Genomic DNA, 20,821 nt, shown 5'->3' with positions numbered 1-20,821 from the left:
CTTAAAATGACTTGGAAAGCTATGCGCTCCTGCAGCACCTCTCTCCTCTAGATTAGAAATAGCTTTAACTACGAACCCGAAGCAGAAACAAGATTGAAGTGTGAGGGGGGAAAGGCACTACTCCAGAGCCTGCAAATCGAAAGAAAAGAGAGGGTTTTTTAAAGGAAGCCCGGGGTAAGATAGCTCCAGGTTGATTGCTCTTCCTTCCCTGGGAAATGGGAAGGGAGGCTTTTTTAAGGAAGCCCGGGGTAAGATAGCTGCGGGTAGATTGTTCTTCCTTTCCTTGGAAGCCGGGAGCTTCCTTAAAATGTCTAGGAAAGTTGCATGCTGCAGGGGTTGAGCGCTGAGTGCCAGCAACGCCTGCCTCCTCTAGAGTAAAATTAGCTTTAACTAAGCATTAAACCTAGTCTCATCTACAGACAGAAGGGAAAGGATCTCAGAAAGAGCGGTGTCTTAACTCTGATGCTTTTAATCCAGGTCTTAATGAAGGATATAAGGACAAACAATGCCTCAAATAGGTTCTTGTGGGTTTTTTCGGGCTATAGGGCCATGTTCTAGAGGCATTTCTCCTAACGTTTTGCCTGCATCTATGGCAAGCATCCTCAGAGGTAGTGAGGTCTGTTGGAATTAGGACAATGGGTTTATATATCTGTGGAATGGCTAGGGTGGGGCAAAGAGCTCTTCTCTGCTGGAGCTAGGTGTGAATGTTTCAACTGATCACCTTCATTAGCATTTGGCTGAGCCTGGGAAAATCTTTTGTTGAGAGGTGTTAAGATGGGCCTGTTTTTCGGGCTGTAGGGCCATGTTCTAGAGGCATTTCTCCTGACGTTTCGCCTGCATCTATGGCAAGCATCCTCAGAGGTAGTGAGGTCTGTTGGAATTAGGACAATGGGTTTATATATCTGTGGAATGGCTGGGGTGGGCCAAAGAGCTCTTCTCTGCTGGAGCTAGGTGTGAATGTTTCAACTGATCACCTTCATTAGCATTTGGCTGAGCCTGGGAAAATCTTTTGTTGAGAGGTGTTAAGATGGGCCTGTTTTTCGGGCTACAGGGCCATGTTCTAGAGGCATTTCTCCTGACGTTTCGCCTGCATCTATGGCAAGTATCCTCAGAAGTAGTCGAAACGTCAGGAGAAATGCCTCTAGAACATGGCCCTATAGCCTGAAAAAAAAACCCACAAGAACCTAGTGATTCCAGCCATGAAAGCCTTCAACAATACAATGCCTCAAATGATGGGAAGGGGAGCCTATGCCCCCCCCCCCCATAAAGGGCCACATAGAAAACCAATATTTTGACTTCCCTGACCAAAAAAGGATTTCTGTCCTCAATTCAGGAATCTCCCAAAAAACAGATCAGGACCTCCATTGAAATCCAGGACACCAAAACAGATTGCAGTCTACCCGGATTGCAGAAACATATAACATACACCTTTCTTTGTGTAGTTTGACTTGAAAAATGAATGATACCACATTAACTGTCATGGTTCAATGTAATCGAATCTTAGGAGTTGTCATTTTACAAGGCCGTTAGCCTTCCCTGCCAAAAAATTCTGGTGTCCCTCCAAATCCCATTACTTTGAGCCATGGTGGTCCAAGTGGTGTAAAACTGCATTAATTCCACAGTGTAGATGCACCCTAAGAAGTGCCATAACATTGCACATTTTAGGGGGTTGCTTCAGAACCCCCATTCTTTTGACTGTACTTTATTTGCCCAAACTCTGTGCCATAGTTGCATATGCCTCTGTTTCGCATACATACATACATACACAAAGAAAGAAATCACACCCTAATCCCATGATTTGAAAACCTTGGCATCTAACCAAGTTTGGTTCTACTCTTGCAAACCAAGGGGGAAAGACATATTTCAGATAAATCTGTCAAAAGTTCTGTGGCATTCAGACCTCAAGGCTTTCAAGCAAGGTTTTGTTTTTGAGTCTTCAAAACCACACACTTTCTACAGTGACTCACTGGAAAAAGAAAGCCATTAATCTTGCTCCAGAGTAGTCTTCCTCTTTGAGCAGCCTCCTCAGCTGAAGCTGCACTTTATTAATTTCATTTATGAAATTAGAGCTATAAATGGGGGAATAGAATAGGTTGGTGGGGTGTTTTGTGGGGAGTTTGGAAGTTGAAAATGATTGCCTGCCATTTTGAAATATGTAGCTTATTATGTGCATTTTATACAGAGGCCATGGGCGCTAATGCTCTCTTGGTGTGCCTTAGAACTTGACAATCAATGTGACTGAGTTGGAGGCACATACCCATCCTTTGGAAAAATGTATGGGCTCAGCTAGATGTAATTACAAGACTTTTAGGGAGCTTTCTTTGTCAGTTTCTTTGTATGGATGCCAATCATACATCAGTAGGAAGGGAAGACAATTTGATGCAGAGCAAAACAAAGCAAGGTTTTTAAAAAATATGGCAAGACTCAAACCTACTTCCTCACGAATTTAGAAATATTTATTTAATTTAAATGGCATTGTTCTTCCATATTGAATTTATTGGAGCTTATAATCATAGAATCATAGAATCAAAGAGTTGGAAGAGACCTCATGGGCCATCCAGTCCAACCCCCTGCCAAGAAACAGGAATATTGCATTCAAAGCACCCCTGACAGATAGCCATCCAGCCTCTGTTTAAAAGCTTCCAAAGAAGGAGCCTCCACCACACTCCGGGGCAGAGAGTTCCACTGCTGAACGGCTCTCACAGTCAGGAAGTTCTTCCTCATGTTCAGATGGAATCTCCTTTCTTGTAGTTTTGAAGCCATTGTTCCATTGTGTCCTAGTTTCCAGGGAAGCAGAAAACAAGCTTGCTCCCTCCTCCCTGTGGCTTCCTCTCACATATTTATACATGGCTATCATATCTCCTCTCAGCCTTTTCTTCTTCAGGCTAAACATGCCCAGCTCCTTAAGCCGCTCCTCATAGGGCTTGTTCTCCAGACCCTTGATTATTTTAGTCGCCCTCCTCTGGACATCACTGTTGTATGGTATTTATGGATGACTTGGGCTGCATCTACACCATAGAATTAATATACCATATATACTCGAGTGTAAGTTGACCCAAATATAAACCAAGGCACCTAATTTTACCACAAAAAACTGGGAAAACATATTGACTTGAGTATAAGCCAAGGTGTTGCACTCCAGGACAGGAATAACCCTCTGACTTTAAAACACCAAACCTTGAATAGGGAATGCAGTCCTTTTATTGAAGATAAGTAAAGGCAGCAAAGTAAAAAAAAAAAACACTTTAAAGGAATAGATAAATCCAATTAGATAAAAAGATAAACAGGAACAAATAATAATAATAATAGTAATAATAATAATAATAATAATAAACCTTTATTTATACCCCGCTAACATCTCCCGAAGGACTCAGTGCGGCTTACAAAAGGCCAAGGCCCAACACGTCAATAAAACAACAGCATAACAAATACAACAATAAATAAACTCATAAAACAAAGCAATAGCCATTAAAACAATAACAATAAACATTAGGCAATAACACCACGACGCATTTAAAACTAAGGCCGGGCCAAATGTAATGATTAATTTTTTTTAAAATGCTGGGCATGACAGGTGAAATTGATAGGTTTTTGGAGATAGGTGCGGTATGCAGACAATCTTAAATCTCTAGTAAAGTGCATTTGGGACATGATGCTTGGAGTTTCCTATTCTGGGAAGGCACACTGGAACAACCACGTCTTCAAGGTCTTCCTAAAGACTGCCAATGTTGGAGCTTGTCTGATGTCCTTGGGGAGAGAGTTCCAGAGTCGGGGGCCACCACGGAAAAGGCCCTGTCCCTCGTCCCCACCAATCGCACTAGCGACGCAGGTGGGATCATGAGCAGGGCCTCTCCAGATGATCGAAGAGATCGTGTGGGTTTGTATACGGAGATGCGGTCACGCAGGTAGGCAGGTCCCAAACTGTTTAGGGCTTTGTAGGTAAGCACCTGCACCTTGAATTGGGACCAGAAAATGAATGGCAGCCAATGGAGCTCCTTAAACAGGAGGGTTGACCTCTCCCTGTAATGAGTACCAGTTAACAACCTGGCCACTGCCCGTTGGACCAGTTGGAATTTCCGGGCCATTTTCAAGGGCAGCCCCACGTAGAGCGCATTACAGTAGTCCAGTCTGGAGGTGTCCAAGTAGAGTTCAGCAATGTCCAAAAACCAAGTCCACAACTCTCTAACAAAATCTAAAGAACCAGAAAACGTTGATCCAAGGCATGAGCAGGTAATCACAAGAGACAAAAAACCAAACCAGGAAACAAGAGCTTTGAGCGGCCCTTATCTTTTTCTGTTGGAGCCTGGCAGAACGCCGAAGGCATTGCTCGGTCTGTCTGTTTTGACTAAATTCCGCCCGCCTATCTATATGCTCATTAGTTTCTGCAGGTACCGAATTGTTTTCAAGCCCCAAATCCTGGAAACTCTCTGGGAGCAATTCGGGGAGTAAACTATCATTCCTACACCCTGTAGAAACATTCTCATGGGAAACTACACTTTGAAGAATCATAGAATCAATGAGTTGGAAGAGACCTCATGGGCCATCCAGTCCAACCCCCTGCCAAGAAGCAGAAGGTTGCTCAAAGGTCATTCTCTCCATCAATATCACTGACCAAACCATTGCCATCTTGAACCTCATCTACATCATTCCCCACATCCAAAGCACCCTGATCCTGAAACACAATCACAGGCTGAACTCCAACACAAGGATGGTAAATTTCAAAATAAAAATAGATACCAATAAAATTGCATTAATTGAGCCATCAGTGAGTTAAACATTCCTGAAAATATACATAAAACTTTAATTTAAGAGTTAGGAAAGGATATTTCTCTAGGCATCACTCAGGTGATCAGAAGTGTCTACCGTAGAATCACACAGAAAACCTACAAAATGTCAATGATGGGAATTTGTTGTTAAGAGGAAGAGAAAGCTCTTTCCTGAAGATCTTAAAAGCCAAGCACGCTGATAATAAAATATATTCTCCACTCTTGGATGACGAACATTCACCAGAGTGGTTCCAACCATCTAAATCACATTTTTTGACATTGGAGAAAATGGAATTGCCAACAGAGAGGCAGGCAGTGAGGGTAGCCAAAAAATAAAAATCCACCCTGTTAATCCTAAGCAACTGTCCAAGCCACTTTTGCCAGCCAATTATTAGCCCTTTAAGGACAGGAAGCCTGGAACAAAAGATCCTGCTTGTGGCCAAATCTCTCTGCCTTCAGAAGGGCCGTCTGTTCAGTGGCAGCGAGGTTGTTTTTCTCTTAATTGCCCAGGGTAAATGAAATGCCCCCAAACTACTTTATATCGTGGTGGGTTTTTTTAAGTCTTCTTTGTGAGATCAAAGGATGCCAGACTGCCTTTGTCTCCCATTTCTGAAGCTAGATTGGTGGCAATTTTTGCAGAGAATAGGTAGGTCATTGCAAGGCGGTGCGATCAAAACCTCCTGCTAATAATATGGTACATGTTGGTACGGTGCATTTCAAGATCGCTCTTGGTTTCTGTCTTTCATCTCCGTATGTGAGGTAAAGGGGGGTGGGTGGGGTGGAGTAAATCAAAGGGGAAGAAAAGATTAGGAAATCATCTCCTTGAAAAGTGAGGGGCCCAAGCATTTCCACATCCCATGGAACGACTTGGACTACGACTATGAACGGCATGATTTTAATATGGAATATAATGTTTTTAAATGTTTAATATGTTTTTAATTTTCATCTAATTTAATTTTTTAAATGGTGTTTTAAAGCATCAAATAATTGCCTCTGTGTAAGCCGCCTTGAGTCTCCTTCAAGGGTAGAGAAAGGCCCAGAAGGGAAGTAAATAGAGTAAATCCAGGGAAGTCATGCTAGCCATGCTCTATTCTGTCTTGGTTAGACCACACCTGGAATACTGTGTCCAGTTCTGGGCACCACAATTGAAGAGAGATGTTGACAAGCTGGAATGTGCCCAGAGGAGGGTGACTAAAATGATCAAGGGTCTGGAGAACAAGCCCTATGAGGAGCAGCTTAAAGAGCTGGGCTTGTTTAGCCTGCAGAAGAGAGAGAAGGCTGAGAAGAGACATGAGGGCCATGGAGAAATATGTGAGAGGAAGTTATTTATTTAGAGCTTTTATAACCCGGTCTTCTTGACCTCCAAAGAGGGACTCAGGCCGGTTCACAACAAGAGATTCATAAACAATAGTATAAAAACATCACACCTCATAATACACTAATCCATAAAATACATTATAATACAAACATATAATTACATAAGGCCAAGTCGTCAGAATGAAATCACAATTCATCGCCATCTGTCCGTGTGGTCAAGAGTTATTGACTCACTCATCGAATGCTGTAGGGAGTTGTAGGGAGGAGGGAGCAAGCTTGTTTTCTCCTGCCCTGGAGACTAGGACACAGAGCAGTGGCTTCAAACTACAGGAGAGGAGATTCATCTGAACATTAGGAAGAACTTCCTGACTGTGAGAGCTGTTCAGCAGTGGAACTCTCTGCCTCAGAGTGTAATGGAGGCTCCTTCTTTGGATGTTTTTGAACAGAAGCTGGATGGTCATCTGTCGGGAGTTATTTGAGTGCAATATTCCTGCTTCTTGGCAGGGGGTTGGACTGGATGGCCCACAAGGTCTCTTCCAACTCTATGATTCTATGATTCTAAATAATGGTTCCTCGCTTGTCTTTTTATCCCCAATCCCTCCAATATACCTTCTGTAAAAAGGCCTGATTTCACTTCGTTAGACGACCGTGAAAAGCCAGGAGTTGGAAAATGCAGAATGTAATCCATAGTATTTTCTTGAGGTTCAAGTGAATGCACTCACAGTAAACCCTTTTGCATTTATGATGCACTGCGGAGAGATCAGCTTCCAACTGGAGCTTCCAACTTAATTTTCATTTGGTTATGTAGGCAGAACGCATGGTTTGAAGTGAACGTCCCTCGATTCGTTTAGGCTTCCTTAATTATTAACATCTTTCTCCTTGGAAATCTCCAAGTCAGTCATTCTGACCTGACTTGGAAAAACGCATGGGTTTCGTTCTGCTTTAATCCAAGCCAGAAAACAGTCAACATCTCAAGGCTGTATCTGAACGAGGGATTTTAATGGGGAGGAAAGTCATTCCCACCAGGAGGACTGTGGGAATCAATGCAGGAGAAATTACGGTTTGCAAAGCAGTGTCAGCACCCTCCCAGAACTTGGTTCTGGTGATGTGTGCCTTCAAGCTGTTTCCAGTTTCTGGTTACCCAAAGGGGTTTTCTTGGCAGGATTTCTTCAAACAGGATGTGCCCTTGCTTTCCTCTGAAGCTGAGAGCCTATGACTTCTCCAACATCATTCGGTGTGTTTCCATTGGGGATTTGAAACCTGATCTTCCAGAGTTTTTGTCCAACACTCATCACAGTGGATCATAAAATCTACTGATAGCAGGAGGATTCAGAACCAAAGATAGTAGAGTCTCGCTTATTCAACCTTTGCTTATCCAACCTTCTATGTTATCCGATGCTCTTATCCAATGCTCCCCTGTCCCCGTCCCCCCCTTTTCCTCCAGCATTTCCCCTTTGGAGGCCATATTTTTAGTATGTACCTTTTCATTGCAATTCCTTGTTTGTTGCTCTTTTTGGTAATAGTATGAAAGCTGGGTCCAGAAGCTCTGAGCGTTAGGCTGTTTCCGCTTCGCTCCTTTGGGAGTGCTGTTTGCACAACACAGAACGGAACACAGATATTATAGAAGGAATTTAAGAGTTCTTTAATGGTAAAGCCTTTACCCGAACCTCTACCCGAACCCTAAACCTTACCCGAACCCTAAGCCTAACCCTTAACCCTAATCCTAACCCTAACCCAAACCCTAAACCTTACCCTAAGCCTAACCCCTACCCCTTGATCCTAACCCTTTCCCTACCTTAAACCCTAACCCTACACCTTACCCTAAACCTTATCCTAACCCTCTCATCCTTTCTATCCTTCCACCAAATGCAACTACAAAGTATATTCCTGCGCTCAGTGTGCCTCTCTTCCCTTCCCTTATTCACAACCGCCATTGCGGAATGTGCATAACACTCGGAGCTTCCGGACCCAGCTATCATACTATCACCCTCTGTTTTTCCATCAGTGGTGAGTGAGTTCTCTCCTTGTGTCTGGAAAACCAAACAGAAGGAGAACCCACTCACCACTGATCTCTGCCAGGATATAGATACACACTTCAACTCCCAGAAGCCTCCATATTATCTAACACTTCCATTTATCCGACATCCTGCCAGCCCGTTTATGTCGGATAATTGAGACTCTACTCTGCGCCAAAGAGGCAGGAACCTTGATCCAACATCTTACACCATTCAGCCATGCTACATGAGAACTACAGTTTCCAGAATTTTTAGGGATAGACCTCTTTCCCCAGATTTTGTCAATTTATTTATCGTGTCAGGAGCAAACCAAACAGTTGTATTTAAAACACACACACACACAAAGTGTGCAAACTTGGCATTCTGTTTAATATCTTTTGACCAGTAGCTGGCCACTTGGAGTGCCTCTGGTGTTGCTATAAGAAGGACCTCCAATGTGTATGTGGCAGGCTCAGGTTGCATTGTAGTAGGTGGTCTGTGGTTTGCTCTTCCCTACACTCGTATGTCGTGGATTCTACTTTGTGACCCCATTTCTGAAGATTGGCTCTGCATGTCATGGTGCCAGAGCACAGTCTGTTTAGTGCCTTCCAAGTCGCCCAGTTTTCTGTGTGCCTAGGAGGGAGTCTCTCATTTGGTATCAGCCATTGATTGAGATTCTGGATTTGAGCCTGCCACTTTTGTACTCTCGCTTGCTAAGGTGTTCCAGCGAATGGCTCTGTAGATCTTAGAAAACTATTTATTGATTTGAGTCGTTGGTGTGCTTGCTGATATCCAAACAGGGGATGGGCCGGAGATGTCACTGCCTTGGTCCTTTCACTATTGGTTGCTACTTCCTGGCAGATGTTAGGTGGTGCAGTACTGGCTAAATAGTGCAATTTCTCCAGTGCTGTGTTGCATTATCATGGACCCCATGATAATGCAACATGTCTCAGATTTTGTCAATGCTATCACATTAGAGATGGTTTCCATGACCCTCTATGCCAGGAATATTAGAGAGCTGCATTGGCCCTGCAGAAGATCATGGAGGGTTGTACCAACTGTGCCTGTTCCTGCAAAAAAAAAAAAGTAAAAGTAAACATTTGCTCTTTAATGCCCCAAATTCCCACTAAGGCATGTTTCAGGCCACAGAGTGCTTTTTTAATTGCAAGATTTCATGTTTACCACATGTATCCATCAGGGCTCCAAATGTGGTAGGAGTGACTTAGAGAAATTTCAGGAAATTGAGAGAATTTTGAACCAAATTTTTGAACAAAAATATTTTTCCTTCGGGGGTTCTGGGGTCACAAAAACGGCCCTGAGGGCAACATACAGGGAGTCATAGACCACAATTTACACACTCCTCCTCTACACCAAGAGTGAGCACATTTAGTCTCCAAAGGATAGTTTCGTGTACATTGACACTTCCAGAATCCCCATATAAATCTTTTCCTAACCCAGTGGTTCTCAACCTGTGGGTCTCCAGGTGTTTTGGCCTACAACTCCCAGAAATCCTAGCCAGTTTACCAGCTGTTAGGATTTCTGGGAGTTGAAGGCCAAAACATCTGGGGACCCACAGGATGAGAACCACTGTTAACCTAAAAATGATGAATTGCAACTCAAATCCTGGAGTTGCAATTCCATTCCTATCTTGTTTAACATTTTATAAAATACCCCTAATTCTATGATTCTATGATTTATTTTGAAGACTTTTGCTTTACTTTTCCATAGTCCATGTGGCATACAAGTGTCCCCATATCAAGTGGAGTTGCCCATCTTCACTCTACTCATCAAAGCATGTTTCAGTCAATCTTTGCTCAAGCCGATCCCATCGTGGAAAGATCGTGTGATAGTAAGCATGCTACGTAGCAAGGATAGAGCACTTTGTATACATAATCTCTATAAGGCTTCATCACTCACTCTGTTCCGCTTGTCAGCAAACGAAAGGAATGAGCTGAAACCTGATAGGAACCTCATTGCATGCTGAAAGATGGGTTAAGTAGATGACAAGGCCCTTGTGCAACTACTTCACTGCACAATTGGGTTGAAAAAGGACCCGGTCAATTTAGTTCACATCGTCCAGCCTCACCCAAAAGAATGTGGGGAAGGGGTGCTGAGGAGACATCAATCGGTTTATTGCTGAAGGCTTTCATGGCCAGAATCACTGGGTTGTTGTAGGTTTTTCAGGCTGTATGGCTATGTTCCAGAAGCATTCTCTCCTGATGTTTTGCCTGCATCTATGGCAGGCACCCTCAGAGGTTGTGACCTCACAACCTCTGAAGATGCCTGCCATAGATGCAGGCAAAATGTCAGGAAAGAATGCTCCTGGAACATGGCCATCCAGCCTGAAAAACCTACAACAACCCATCAATCAGTTGTTCTTCTATTGCTAGAAAACATCCACATATATATTTGCTTTATCTCTGGTTTCCAAAACCTCCAAGTGAATGTAGTTAAGCTCACCAATCTTTATTTTTGGATTGACAATCCAGTGAGTCAGTATGCCAAGAAGAAAAGTGTGGATTTCTCAGTGCATTTCCCCAGTACATGTAGATTTCCCAGGTGCATCCCTGCAATTGCCTAGTTTGCTTGAAGCCTCTTAATGTCACTAATAGGAGTGTCCGGCGGTGAAATGGGTTAAACCCTTGTTCCAACAGGACTGAAGACTGACAGGTTGGAGGTTCGAATCCGCTGATAGTGCGGATGAGCTCCCTCTGTCAGCTCCAGCTCCCCATGCAGAGACATGAGAGAAGCCTCCCACAAGGATGGTTAAAACATCAAAACATCTGAGCGTCCCTTGGGCAACGTCCTTGCAGACAGCTAATTCTCTCAAACCAGAAGCGACTTGCATTTTCTCAAGTTGGTCCTGACACAAAAAAATGTCACCAATTTTGAATTTGAGATGTTGGACCAGGGAGAGAACCAGATGTGTCCCTCTCAAAAATTATGAAGATAATACAGAAAACAAACCCAAGAATCAAAACTTTATTTGAAAGCTGAAGAGGCAGCCTTGTTTTTATATATTGTTTATATATATATTGAACAGTGGACTGCCGTTTAAGCCATTAGAGTGTCCAATGTCCACATGGTGCCCAGCTGTGGTGGCATATGCCCAAGAATGCTTTTTGCCAGGTGCAGGGGCTTAAATACTCAAAGAGACTCAACTAAATGGCCGTGGAAGCTTTCGTTTCACTCAGTCGAGACTAAACAGGAGATAAACTTCAAAACAGAGTATGAGTCAATGGAACAGTGAAACTATAGAAAAAACACCAAATCCTTATTTGGATATGTAGCAGACTACTACGAATAATAATAATACACTTTATTTATATTCCACTCTTATCTCCCTGAGGGGACTCAGAGCGGATTACAACATACACAGATAGGCAAACATTCTGTGCCTAAATACAATGGAATAACAACGACACACAAATACACAGAACAAAGGTAAAGCTTTCCCCTTTCATCTCCGGCTTTCTGTAGGCAGAGCTCTAATTCGGCCTTGTTCCATTTTCAAGCCAAGGAGCATATTGTCCGTAGACACCTCCTGGCTGCATGAGCGCCTTTTATTACCTTCCCACCAAAGTGAACCCTATTGATCTACTTACATTAGCATGTTTTCAAACTGCTAGGTTGGCAGGAGCTAGGGCTAACAGCAGGAGCTCACCCCAATCCATGGCTTTGAACTGCCAACCTTTAGATCAGCAGATTCAACAGTTCAATCATTTAACACGTTGTGCCACCATGGACAGCGGATTCCCCTACTAGGAACCCTGGTATCCATTGTTTACATACAGGCACAAATATCTATAAAATGGGCATCCACTAAAATGATTTCTCCTGCTAGCATACCATCATTGTCTTGTTAATGGATTATCAAAATGATAGAAGCTTTAAAATACACCTAGACAGGTGGAAGGGCAACCAGGAAGACCCCTTCTAATAGAAATCAATGTGGAGATTGGTGGAGATTGGTCTGAGATAACTAAGCACCTACCAGAGTGGTCTGGAAGCTACATCTCTCATGTTCCTCAATTGAGAAGGTTGAGATTAGAAAAATTGGACAATCGACAACATTAAATCATATGGCTCAAGAGGTTGTGAAAAAGATCTTGGAGTCCTCGTGGACAATAAGCCAACAATGTGATGCAGCGGCAAAAAAAACCAATGAGATTTTGGCCTCCATCAATAGTATAGTGTCTAGATCCAGGGAAGTCGTGCTACCCATTCTCTATTCTGCCATGGTTAGACCACATCTGGAATACTGTGTCCAATTCTGGGCACCACAACTGAAAGGAGATGTTGACTCTAAGCTGGAATGTGTCCAGAGGAGGGCAACTAAAACAATCAAGGATCTGAAGGACAACCCCTATGAGGAGCGGCTTAAAGAACTGGACATGTTTTGCCTGAAGAAGAGACGGCTGAGTGGAGACATGATAGCCATGTTTAAGTATGTGAGAGGAAGTCATAGGGAGGAGGGAGCAAACATGTTTTCTGCTGCCCTGGAGATTAGGACACGGAACAATGGCTTCAAACTACAAGAAAGGACATTCCATCGGAACATTAGGAAGAACTTCCTGACCATGAGAGCTGTTCAGCAGTGGAACTCTCTGCCCCAGTGGAGGCTCCTTCCTTGGAAGCTTTTAAACAGAGGCTGAATGGCCATCTGTCGGGGGTACTTTGAAAGCGATTTTCCTGCTTCTTGGCAGAATGGGGACAGACTGGATGGCCCATGAAGTCTCTTCCAACTCAATGAGTCTATTATTTGATATTATTTAAGGTGCTTGGCTGAGTATTTTGTTCCATTTTGGGAGTAGAACTCATTGGAGTCCATAGAATCAAAGAGTTGGAAGAGACCTCGTGGGCCATCCAGTCCAACCCCCTGCCAAGAAGCAGGAAAATTGCATTCAAAGCACCTGACAGATGGCCATCCAGCCTCTGTTTAAAAGCTTCCAAAGAGGGAGCCTCCACCACACTCCGAGGCAGAGAGTTCCACTGCTGAACGGCTCTCACAGTCAGGAAGTTCTTCGTCATGTTCAGATGGAATCTCCTTTCTTGTAGTTTGAAGCCATTGTTCCACATCCTAGTCTCCAGGGCAGCAGCAAACAAGCTTGCCCCCTCCTCCCATGGGGACGTCTAAGTCTTGGAGTTTGTCACGCAAAGAAGAAAACCCAAGCAGTGGTGGCAACATGGAGAATAAAATGGCACCATGATGCAATGCCAGACCAAATCCAACATATGTATGAGTTGAGTCAAGGCTGCTAAAAGACAAATATACATACGAATAGCCCACATGGTGTAGATGTGTTATCCGACTGTACAGAGAGCTTGCTTTTGAGGTCATAGTCATAGAATTTTTAGCAAATCATCCTGAATGGTTGTGTTCTTCTTTGCTTTACTTATTCATGCTCATTGAGAATCATTTGCTTTCCTATCAAAATCTAACGAAGGTGTCCTTTCACTTCATTTTTACTGGGGAAAGGGCAAGAAAGGAAGGGATGCAAGGTACACTTCTCTCTCCTCCACCACACCCCCTCTCTACTCTTTCCAACCCTAATCTCTCAATCAAATCTCAATTGGAAACACAACTTTGTAGAATAAGCCTTCTGAGTAAGGGTTATGACTAGGACTAATTAACGAGCTTTAATTGCCCAGATCATTAGCAGCAGATTATTTCAGCTACCAGTCTTGGAAAACTGCAAGGTAATCACTTGCTAATCTGAATAAACAGCCTTGCTAGACAAGGGGAAATGCCGCTGTGTATATGGCTCTGCTTGTTTCCACCCTTCCAAATAGAACCTGCCTTATTATTTCTTCCTGTAAGGTTAGACAAGAAATATATGTTTAGGAAGTCCTTCACGACTGCAGCCTTGCCACTAAATACCCCTTACCTGATGGTCGCCCACATGAATGGGCCTATTTAAGCTTTTTCTTCTCTCCCATTTCTCCACTGTGGAATGGAAGAGGAGATCAGAAGCAACTATGGTCAACCCTCTACATTCGCAGGTTTTGCAGATTTCTGAATATTTAATTTAAATGGTCTCTCTGGGATTCTCTAGGTCAGTGTTTCTCAACTTGTTGTTGGAGTTCAGCCTGTGGTTGTGTTTCAGGATCAGGGTGCTTTGGATGTGGGAAGTGATGCCAATTAATTTCAAGATGGCAATGGTTTGGTCAATGATACTGATGCAGAGAAGGACCAGGAGACCTCTGTGCAAAGTGTAGTTTCCCATGAGAATGTCCCTGAAGGGTGAGAGGATGATTGTGTTCTCCCTGAATTGCTACCAGAGAGTTCCCAGGATTTGGGGCGTGAAAACAACTGGGCACCTGGCCCAGCTGTAAAACTTAATGAGCAAATAGATAGGAGGCAGGAGATTAGTCAAAACAGGCAGACCGAACAGTGGCTTCGGTGGTATGCCAGGATCCAGCAGAAAAAGATAAGGGAATCTCAAAGCAAAACCAATTTCTGAGTGCTTGGAATAGTTTAACGAGGGGATAAAAGTTGCAAGTATGGGAAATATAGTCAGATGAAACATCGGGTTGTTGTAGGTTTTTCCGGGCTATTCGACAATACAGATAAAGCATCATTTGGAATCAAGTGTAGTTCTTGTCCTTGTTTCATGGAATCCTTGCTTGGAAGGTTCTTGTCTAAGGATTTCTTATTTCATGGTTTGGATTTTTGGATTGTATGAATGCATACTCATGCCTTGGATTAATGCTTCCTGGTTTTCTGAATTATATTAGAGAAGTGTGGACTTTGTTTTTATGGACTTTGCTGAACTTTACCCTGGACTAATTTTGCTCCTCCTTATCTTCTTACCTAACTGGATTCACCTATTTCTTTTAAGTGATTTTTACTTGCTGCTTTTAAATTATCTTCAATAAAAGGATTGTTTTCCAATCAGCTTTTCCTGTCCTGGAGTGCAACACTTGTGGATCCCCAGATATTTTGGCCTTCCAACTTCCAGAAATCCAACAGCTGGTAAACTGGCTGGGATTTCTGGGAGTTGTAGGCCAAAACACCTAGGCACCCATAGGTTGAGAACCATTGCTCTAGGTCTTCAAGTGTAGCTCTGCGGTCAACCTCCTCCAGAGGTTGACCATAAAGTCACATAGAAGAACCTGCAGATTCCTAAAGGGAATACCTAAGAATCTCTAGGGTCCCCAGTGCAATTCTGTGGTCAGCTTCCAGCAGAAGTTGGCCATAAATTCACACTGAAGGACCTAGACATTCTTAGAGTGATATTACAATGTTCCCTCACTACTTCGCAGTTCGCTTTTCATGGACTCACTGTTTCGTGGGTTTTTGCCTCCCAGTTTATGAATGGTTTGCGTTGCCCATCCTAGCAATGATGGAGTGTGGAAGGGGGTTTCACCCTCCCCCTTGGGAGGGAGGCAGCCAATCAAGAGAGATTGCAAAGCAAAGCAGAGATAGCTAGCAAAAAAAGGTGTGCAGTGCCTTTAAATTTCTCCTCATTTCTGCCTCACCCTCAGAACGCAATATACATATATGGCACCCCTACTTCGCGGATTTTCACTTTTCGCGGGTCATGGAATGTAACACCTGCATTAAGTGAGGGAACACTGTATCTCAAATTTTAAAATTGTAATTGTGTGGGAGGGGTGAGTGGGTTTTCACAGTCATGGGCTCCTGTGCCCTCAACTCCAGCAAATACAGAGGGCTGACCCTACTTCCAACTTTAAACTTAAATGTTTCATTGTTAAGTCCAACAAACATATGTTTAGTTTGAATTGCGATTTTTGAAACATTCCATACTGAAGAAAAGAGAACTCTGGGGGTCATTGGGAGGGGATGCATGTAACATCCTTCCAACATACAGTGACAAAATGACTGAATGCATCCTCCACCATTCTCCAAAAACATGAATATTTTTGTGGAGTGGGAAAATACTTCTTACAAGGTCAGGTTTTGGTCATTGCTTGTTAAGAACAGAATTCCAGCCTCTTCAGTGACCAAAAAAGTGAGTTGCAATGGCGTAAATCCAATGTACATCATTGTAATTCCCTAACAGGATGCTAGCCAACTTGTGATTTATTAAGATAAGATCTGGCTGGGTTTCTTGCAGTGGTGGTGGGAGGGGTGCATGGGAAATCATTAATCATTCTGGTTCAACTTGGACTGAGTTGTTGTGAAGAATGACTTTTGGAACAATAAGAGGCATTTGCTTTGTGGCTGAGGGAGGGAGGAGATTGTGCCACCAAGTGCAAGGCATCAACTTGGGGTTTGGTGAACACCTGTTTGTCTAGACACAACAGAAGAGTTGTCTCTCTTTCTCTGTCCTTAATTTTGACTTCTTTCCAATGGCCTTCTTGGTGCAATAGAACTTTCACTTTCCTTTCGCCCCTTCCAGAGGGATGCCCCGGATTGTGTAACGGCAATGGCAGGTGTACGCTGGACATGAACGGGTGGCACTGTGTCTGTCAGCTAGGATGGAGAGGGCCAGGATGCGACACTTCCATGGAGACGGCATGTGGCGACGGAAAGGACAACGATGGAGGTAGGACCCTGTGTTTGCCTGTGTTCCCCCCCCCCCCCCCCCCCAAGATCAAGAAATCATTGACTCTTGAACAATCTCTAGAGTCACATCATTCCACAATCATGTTCTTGTTGGCTGGAGGATTCTGGGGGTGATAGTCTGAAACCGTTCTCTTTCTAGACCAGTGTTTCTCAACCTGGGGGTCAGGACCCCTGAGGGGGTCATGAAGGGGTGTCAGAGGGATCGCCAAAGACCATCAGAAAACACATTATTTTCTGATGGTTATGGGGATTCCATGTGGGAAGTTTGAGCCAATTCTATCATTGGTGGAGTTCAGAATGTTTTTTGAGATTGTAATGAACTATAAATCCCAGCAACTACAACTCCCAAAAGTCAAGGTCTATTTTCCCCAGGCTCCACCAGTGTTCACATTTGCGCATATTGAGAATTTGTGCCAAGTTTGGTCCAGATCCACCATTGTGTGAGCCCACAGTGCTCTCTGGATATAGGTGAACTACAACTCCCAAACTCAAGGTCAATACCCACCAAACCCTTCCAGTATTTTCCGTTGGTCATGGGAGTTCTGTGTGGCAAATTAGGTTCAAATCCATCGCTCTTTGATTATAGGTGAACTATAAATTCCAGCAACTACAACTCCCAAATGACAAAATCAATCCTCCCCCAACCCCACTAGCATTTACATGTGGTTGCATTGGGTATTTGTGCCCAGTTTGGTCCAGTTAATGAAAATACATCTTGCATATCTGATATTTACATTATGATTTATAACAGTAGTAAAATGACTGTTATGAAGTAGCAACAAATACAATGTTATGGTTGGGAGTCACCACAACATGAGGGACTGTATTAAGGGGTCACGGCATTAGAAAGGTTGAGAAACACTGTTCTAGACACAATAAAATGAGTTGGTTGTAACCTATAAAGTCCTATATGGTTCAGGTACAGACTATCTGACAGGCCACATGAGGTCGTCAAGTCCATGAGATCCTCAGTAAAGGCTTTCTCTTGAGGATCTCATGGAAAAGGCTTTCTCTTTCATAGATACTTCTGGTGTGAACCTCAGGTAAGGCTTTCTTGGTGGTTGCTCTAGACCTGTGGTTCTCAACCTGTGGGACTCCAGATGTTTTGGCCTTCAACTCCCAGAAATCCTAACAGCTGGCAAACTGGCTGGGATTTCTGGGAGTTGTAGGCCAAAAACATCTGGGGACCCCAGGTTGAGAACCACTGCTCTAGACTTCCCTATCTTCCTACTTACTGTCCTTATGTCAGCAGGCAACAAGCTTTTGAAATCTGAATTTTGTAAAGAAAGGGATTTCCATAGGGGGGCAGTAGTGTCCTTCATTATCCTGTTTATAAACTCCTTTTATTATTTTTCATTGTGTGCTTTCAATTGTTGTTTGTGTTGTTGTTAACTTCACCAAGCTCTACATTAAACCAATGTGATCTCTGGTCAGCAAAATGGAATTCAGGTCTTGTTTGTTTGTTTGCTTGCTTACTCCATATGTATCCTGCCTTTCTCTTCCCCGAAGGCGGCTTTACATGTGGCAACTATTTAATGTCTTTGGACCAAAAACAGTTAAAATACATTGAGTTAAAAATTTAACATTGAAATTAAATGCACATTAAAAACATATAACATATTACAATAACTGCACCCAGTGGTGCAGTGGGTTAACCCACTGAGCTTCTGAGCTTGTTGACAAAAAGGTCGCAGGTTCGAATCTGGGGAGTGGCATGAGCTTCCACTGTCAGCCCCAGCTTCTGCCAACCTAGCAGTTCAAAAACATACAAATGTGAGTAGATCAATAGGTACCACTCCGGCAGGAAGGTAACAGCGTTCCATGCAGTCATGCCGACCACATGACCTTGGAGGTGTCTACAAACAACGCCGGCTTTTTGGCTTAGAAATGGAGATGAACACCACACCCCAGAGTCGGACACGACTGGACTTAATGTCAAGGGAAAACCTTTACTTTTTATCAATTAAAAATCACACCATCCACAATCATAAACTGGCGCAGTTCCAAAAGTCATTGCACATAATTCCATAGCTATTATTGCACTGTAGTTAATCTCCAAAGGCTTGACTCCAGAACCAGTTTTTTACTTTCCTTCTGAAGGCCAGGAAGGAGGAAGCTGCTCTAATATCACTAGGGAGGGAGTTCCATAACCGAAGGGCCACCACTGAGAAGGCCGTGTCTCTCGTCCCCATTAACCACACCTGCAAAGGAGACAGGGCCAAGAGCAGAGCCTCCCTGATGATATTAATCTCTGAGATGGTTCATAGAGGGAGATACCTTTGGACAGGTATGCTAGGCCAGAACCGTTTAGGGCAGTGGTTCTCAGCCTGGGGTCCCCAGATGTTTTTGGCCTACAACTCCCAGAAATCCCAGCCAGTTTACCAGCTGTTAGGATTTCTGGGAGTTGAAGGCCAAAAACATCTGGGGACCCCAGGCTGAGAACCACTGGTTTAGGGCTTTATAGGGTAAAGCCAGCACTTTGAATTGTTCTCGGTAGCAGACTGGCAGCCAGTGGAGCTGATGTAACATTATTTCACACATGCAGCTGAAAATCCCAAGAGATCTCAGAAGAATTTTGGAGAACCTCAAAGTATACAGTAGTAGGCTTTGTGGACCAATGTAAGATAGTTACATAGGCTCTCACATGCTGTTACGACAGACAGCCCCATGGTCAAACTGGATTTTCTCCAGCTGGGAAGAGTTATCAGCACAGACTTGCAAGGCTAAACCAGCTCTGCTCTGGAGACATACTCTTTTCTTTTTTTTACATTTAATAGTGCTCTAATGAGTAATGTCGAGCAGGTTCTTATAATTGGCTATTAACAGCTGCTTATCTTGTTACCAAGAACTCTGGTAGTCTGTTAAGGTTTGGATTAGAGGTTAGAAGGCTTCTCATTGCAAGCCAGATAGAAAAAGGCATAATTTGATTGCGTCGTGGTGTCTTTTCCAACTACACACATACCCCACTCTTGAAAACAACAACATTTCAGTATTATATGTGTCTTGTTCCTCAAGGAAGCTACAGTTGGGTCAGAGATTTGTCTGTTCCAGAAGAAGCAGAATTTTTGTGATATTTATATGTGTACTAGCTGTCCCCTGCCACGCGTTGCTGTGGCCCAGATTGTTCATCTGGAAAATAAAGTAATGAGAAAGTGTTGGTTTCTAATATATGTAATTTCTTTATGCTTGTGGGTAAACAGTATTTCTTGGTGTTTCTTTGTCAGTGTTGATATGGAGAGCATCTGGTTTGCCCATCCTGGAACATGCAACATATCATAGTCCTTCTTTAAGGGTTCCTGTCAAATCTAGGATACTATATCTGTGTGTGTGTGTGAATCCTATCTATCTATCTATCTATCTATCTATCTCAATTCCTGTAAGGAGGACTTTGATTATGTTTTCTTGCCCTGATGAAGGGAATTGGATTGGATGGCCTTAAGTATTTTCTTTTGGTCATGGGGGTTCTGTGTGGGAAGTTTCCCCCAATTCTGTCGTTCATGTGGTTCAGAATGCTCTTTGATTGTAGGTGAACTGTGAATCCCAGTGACTCCAACTCCCAAATGTCAAGGTCTATTTCCTCCAAACTCCATCTGTGTTCATTTTTGGGCGTATTGAGTGCTTGTGTCAAGTTTGGTCCAGATCCATCATTGTTTGACTCCACAGTGCTCTCTGGATGTAGGTGAACTACAACTCCCAAACTCAAGGTCAATGCCCTTCTGGAACCCTTCCAGTATTTTCAGTTGGTCATGGGAGTTCTGTGTGCCAAGTTTGGTTCAATTCCATCATTGGTGGAGTTCAGAATGCTCTTTGACTGTAGGTGAACTATAAATCCCAGCAACTACAACTCCCAAATGACAAAATCATAATTTTTTGAGTGATGGTCACTCCTTGTGTTGTAAGACGTTTTGTTGCCAAATTTGGTGTGATTTACTTCATTGGTTCTTTTGTTTTTAAGGTACTCATTATGCACAGAGCATTTATATATAGATAGATACACATATATATCACACAAAAACTCTGCTCCTTCTGGAATATATATGTTCTTGGATGCTTTGGATACTTTTGCACATCTGGTGCTAAATGGCCCAAATGACTTCCCATGAAAAAAAGTTAGAAAACAAAAGAGAGGGGCTACCAGAAGCAAAAAAAAACCCCTCCCCGCGTGCTATTAAAAATGCAAACTGTAAAACAAAGGGCACTTTCTTCTCTCC

General features: G+C 43.2%; 1 protein-coding gene across 12 annotated transcripts in view; it reads left to right on the top strand.

Annotated features, from left to right (window-relative positions):
* Positions 1-20,821, top strand: part of TENM4 (teneurin transmembrane protein 4) — an 892,306-nt gene that overhangs the window by 737,206 nt on the left and 134,279 nt on the right. For all 12 annotated transcript variants that reach the window (XM_067466483.1, XM_067466479.1, XM_067466482.1 and 9 more), the window contains one exon: positions 16,444-16,590. In XM_067466483.1, the coding sequence (XP_067322584.1) occupies positions 16,444-16,590 (147 nt within the window). The remainder of the gene's footprint in view (positions 1-16,443; positions 16,591-20,821) is intronic.

Source organism: Anolis sagrei, chromosome 3, assembly GCF_037176765.1.
Source record: "Anolis sagrei isolate rAnoSag1 chromosome 3, rAnoSag1.mat, whole genome shotgun sequence".
Lineage (NCBI taxonomy): Eukaryota > Metazoa > Chordata > Lepidosauria > Squamata > Dactyloidae > Anolis > Anolis sagrei.
This window is presented reverse-complemented; position numbering and strand designations above follow the sequence as displayed.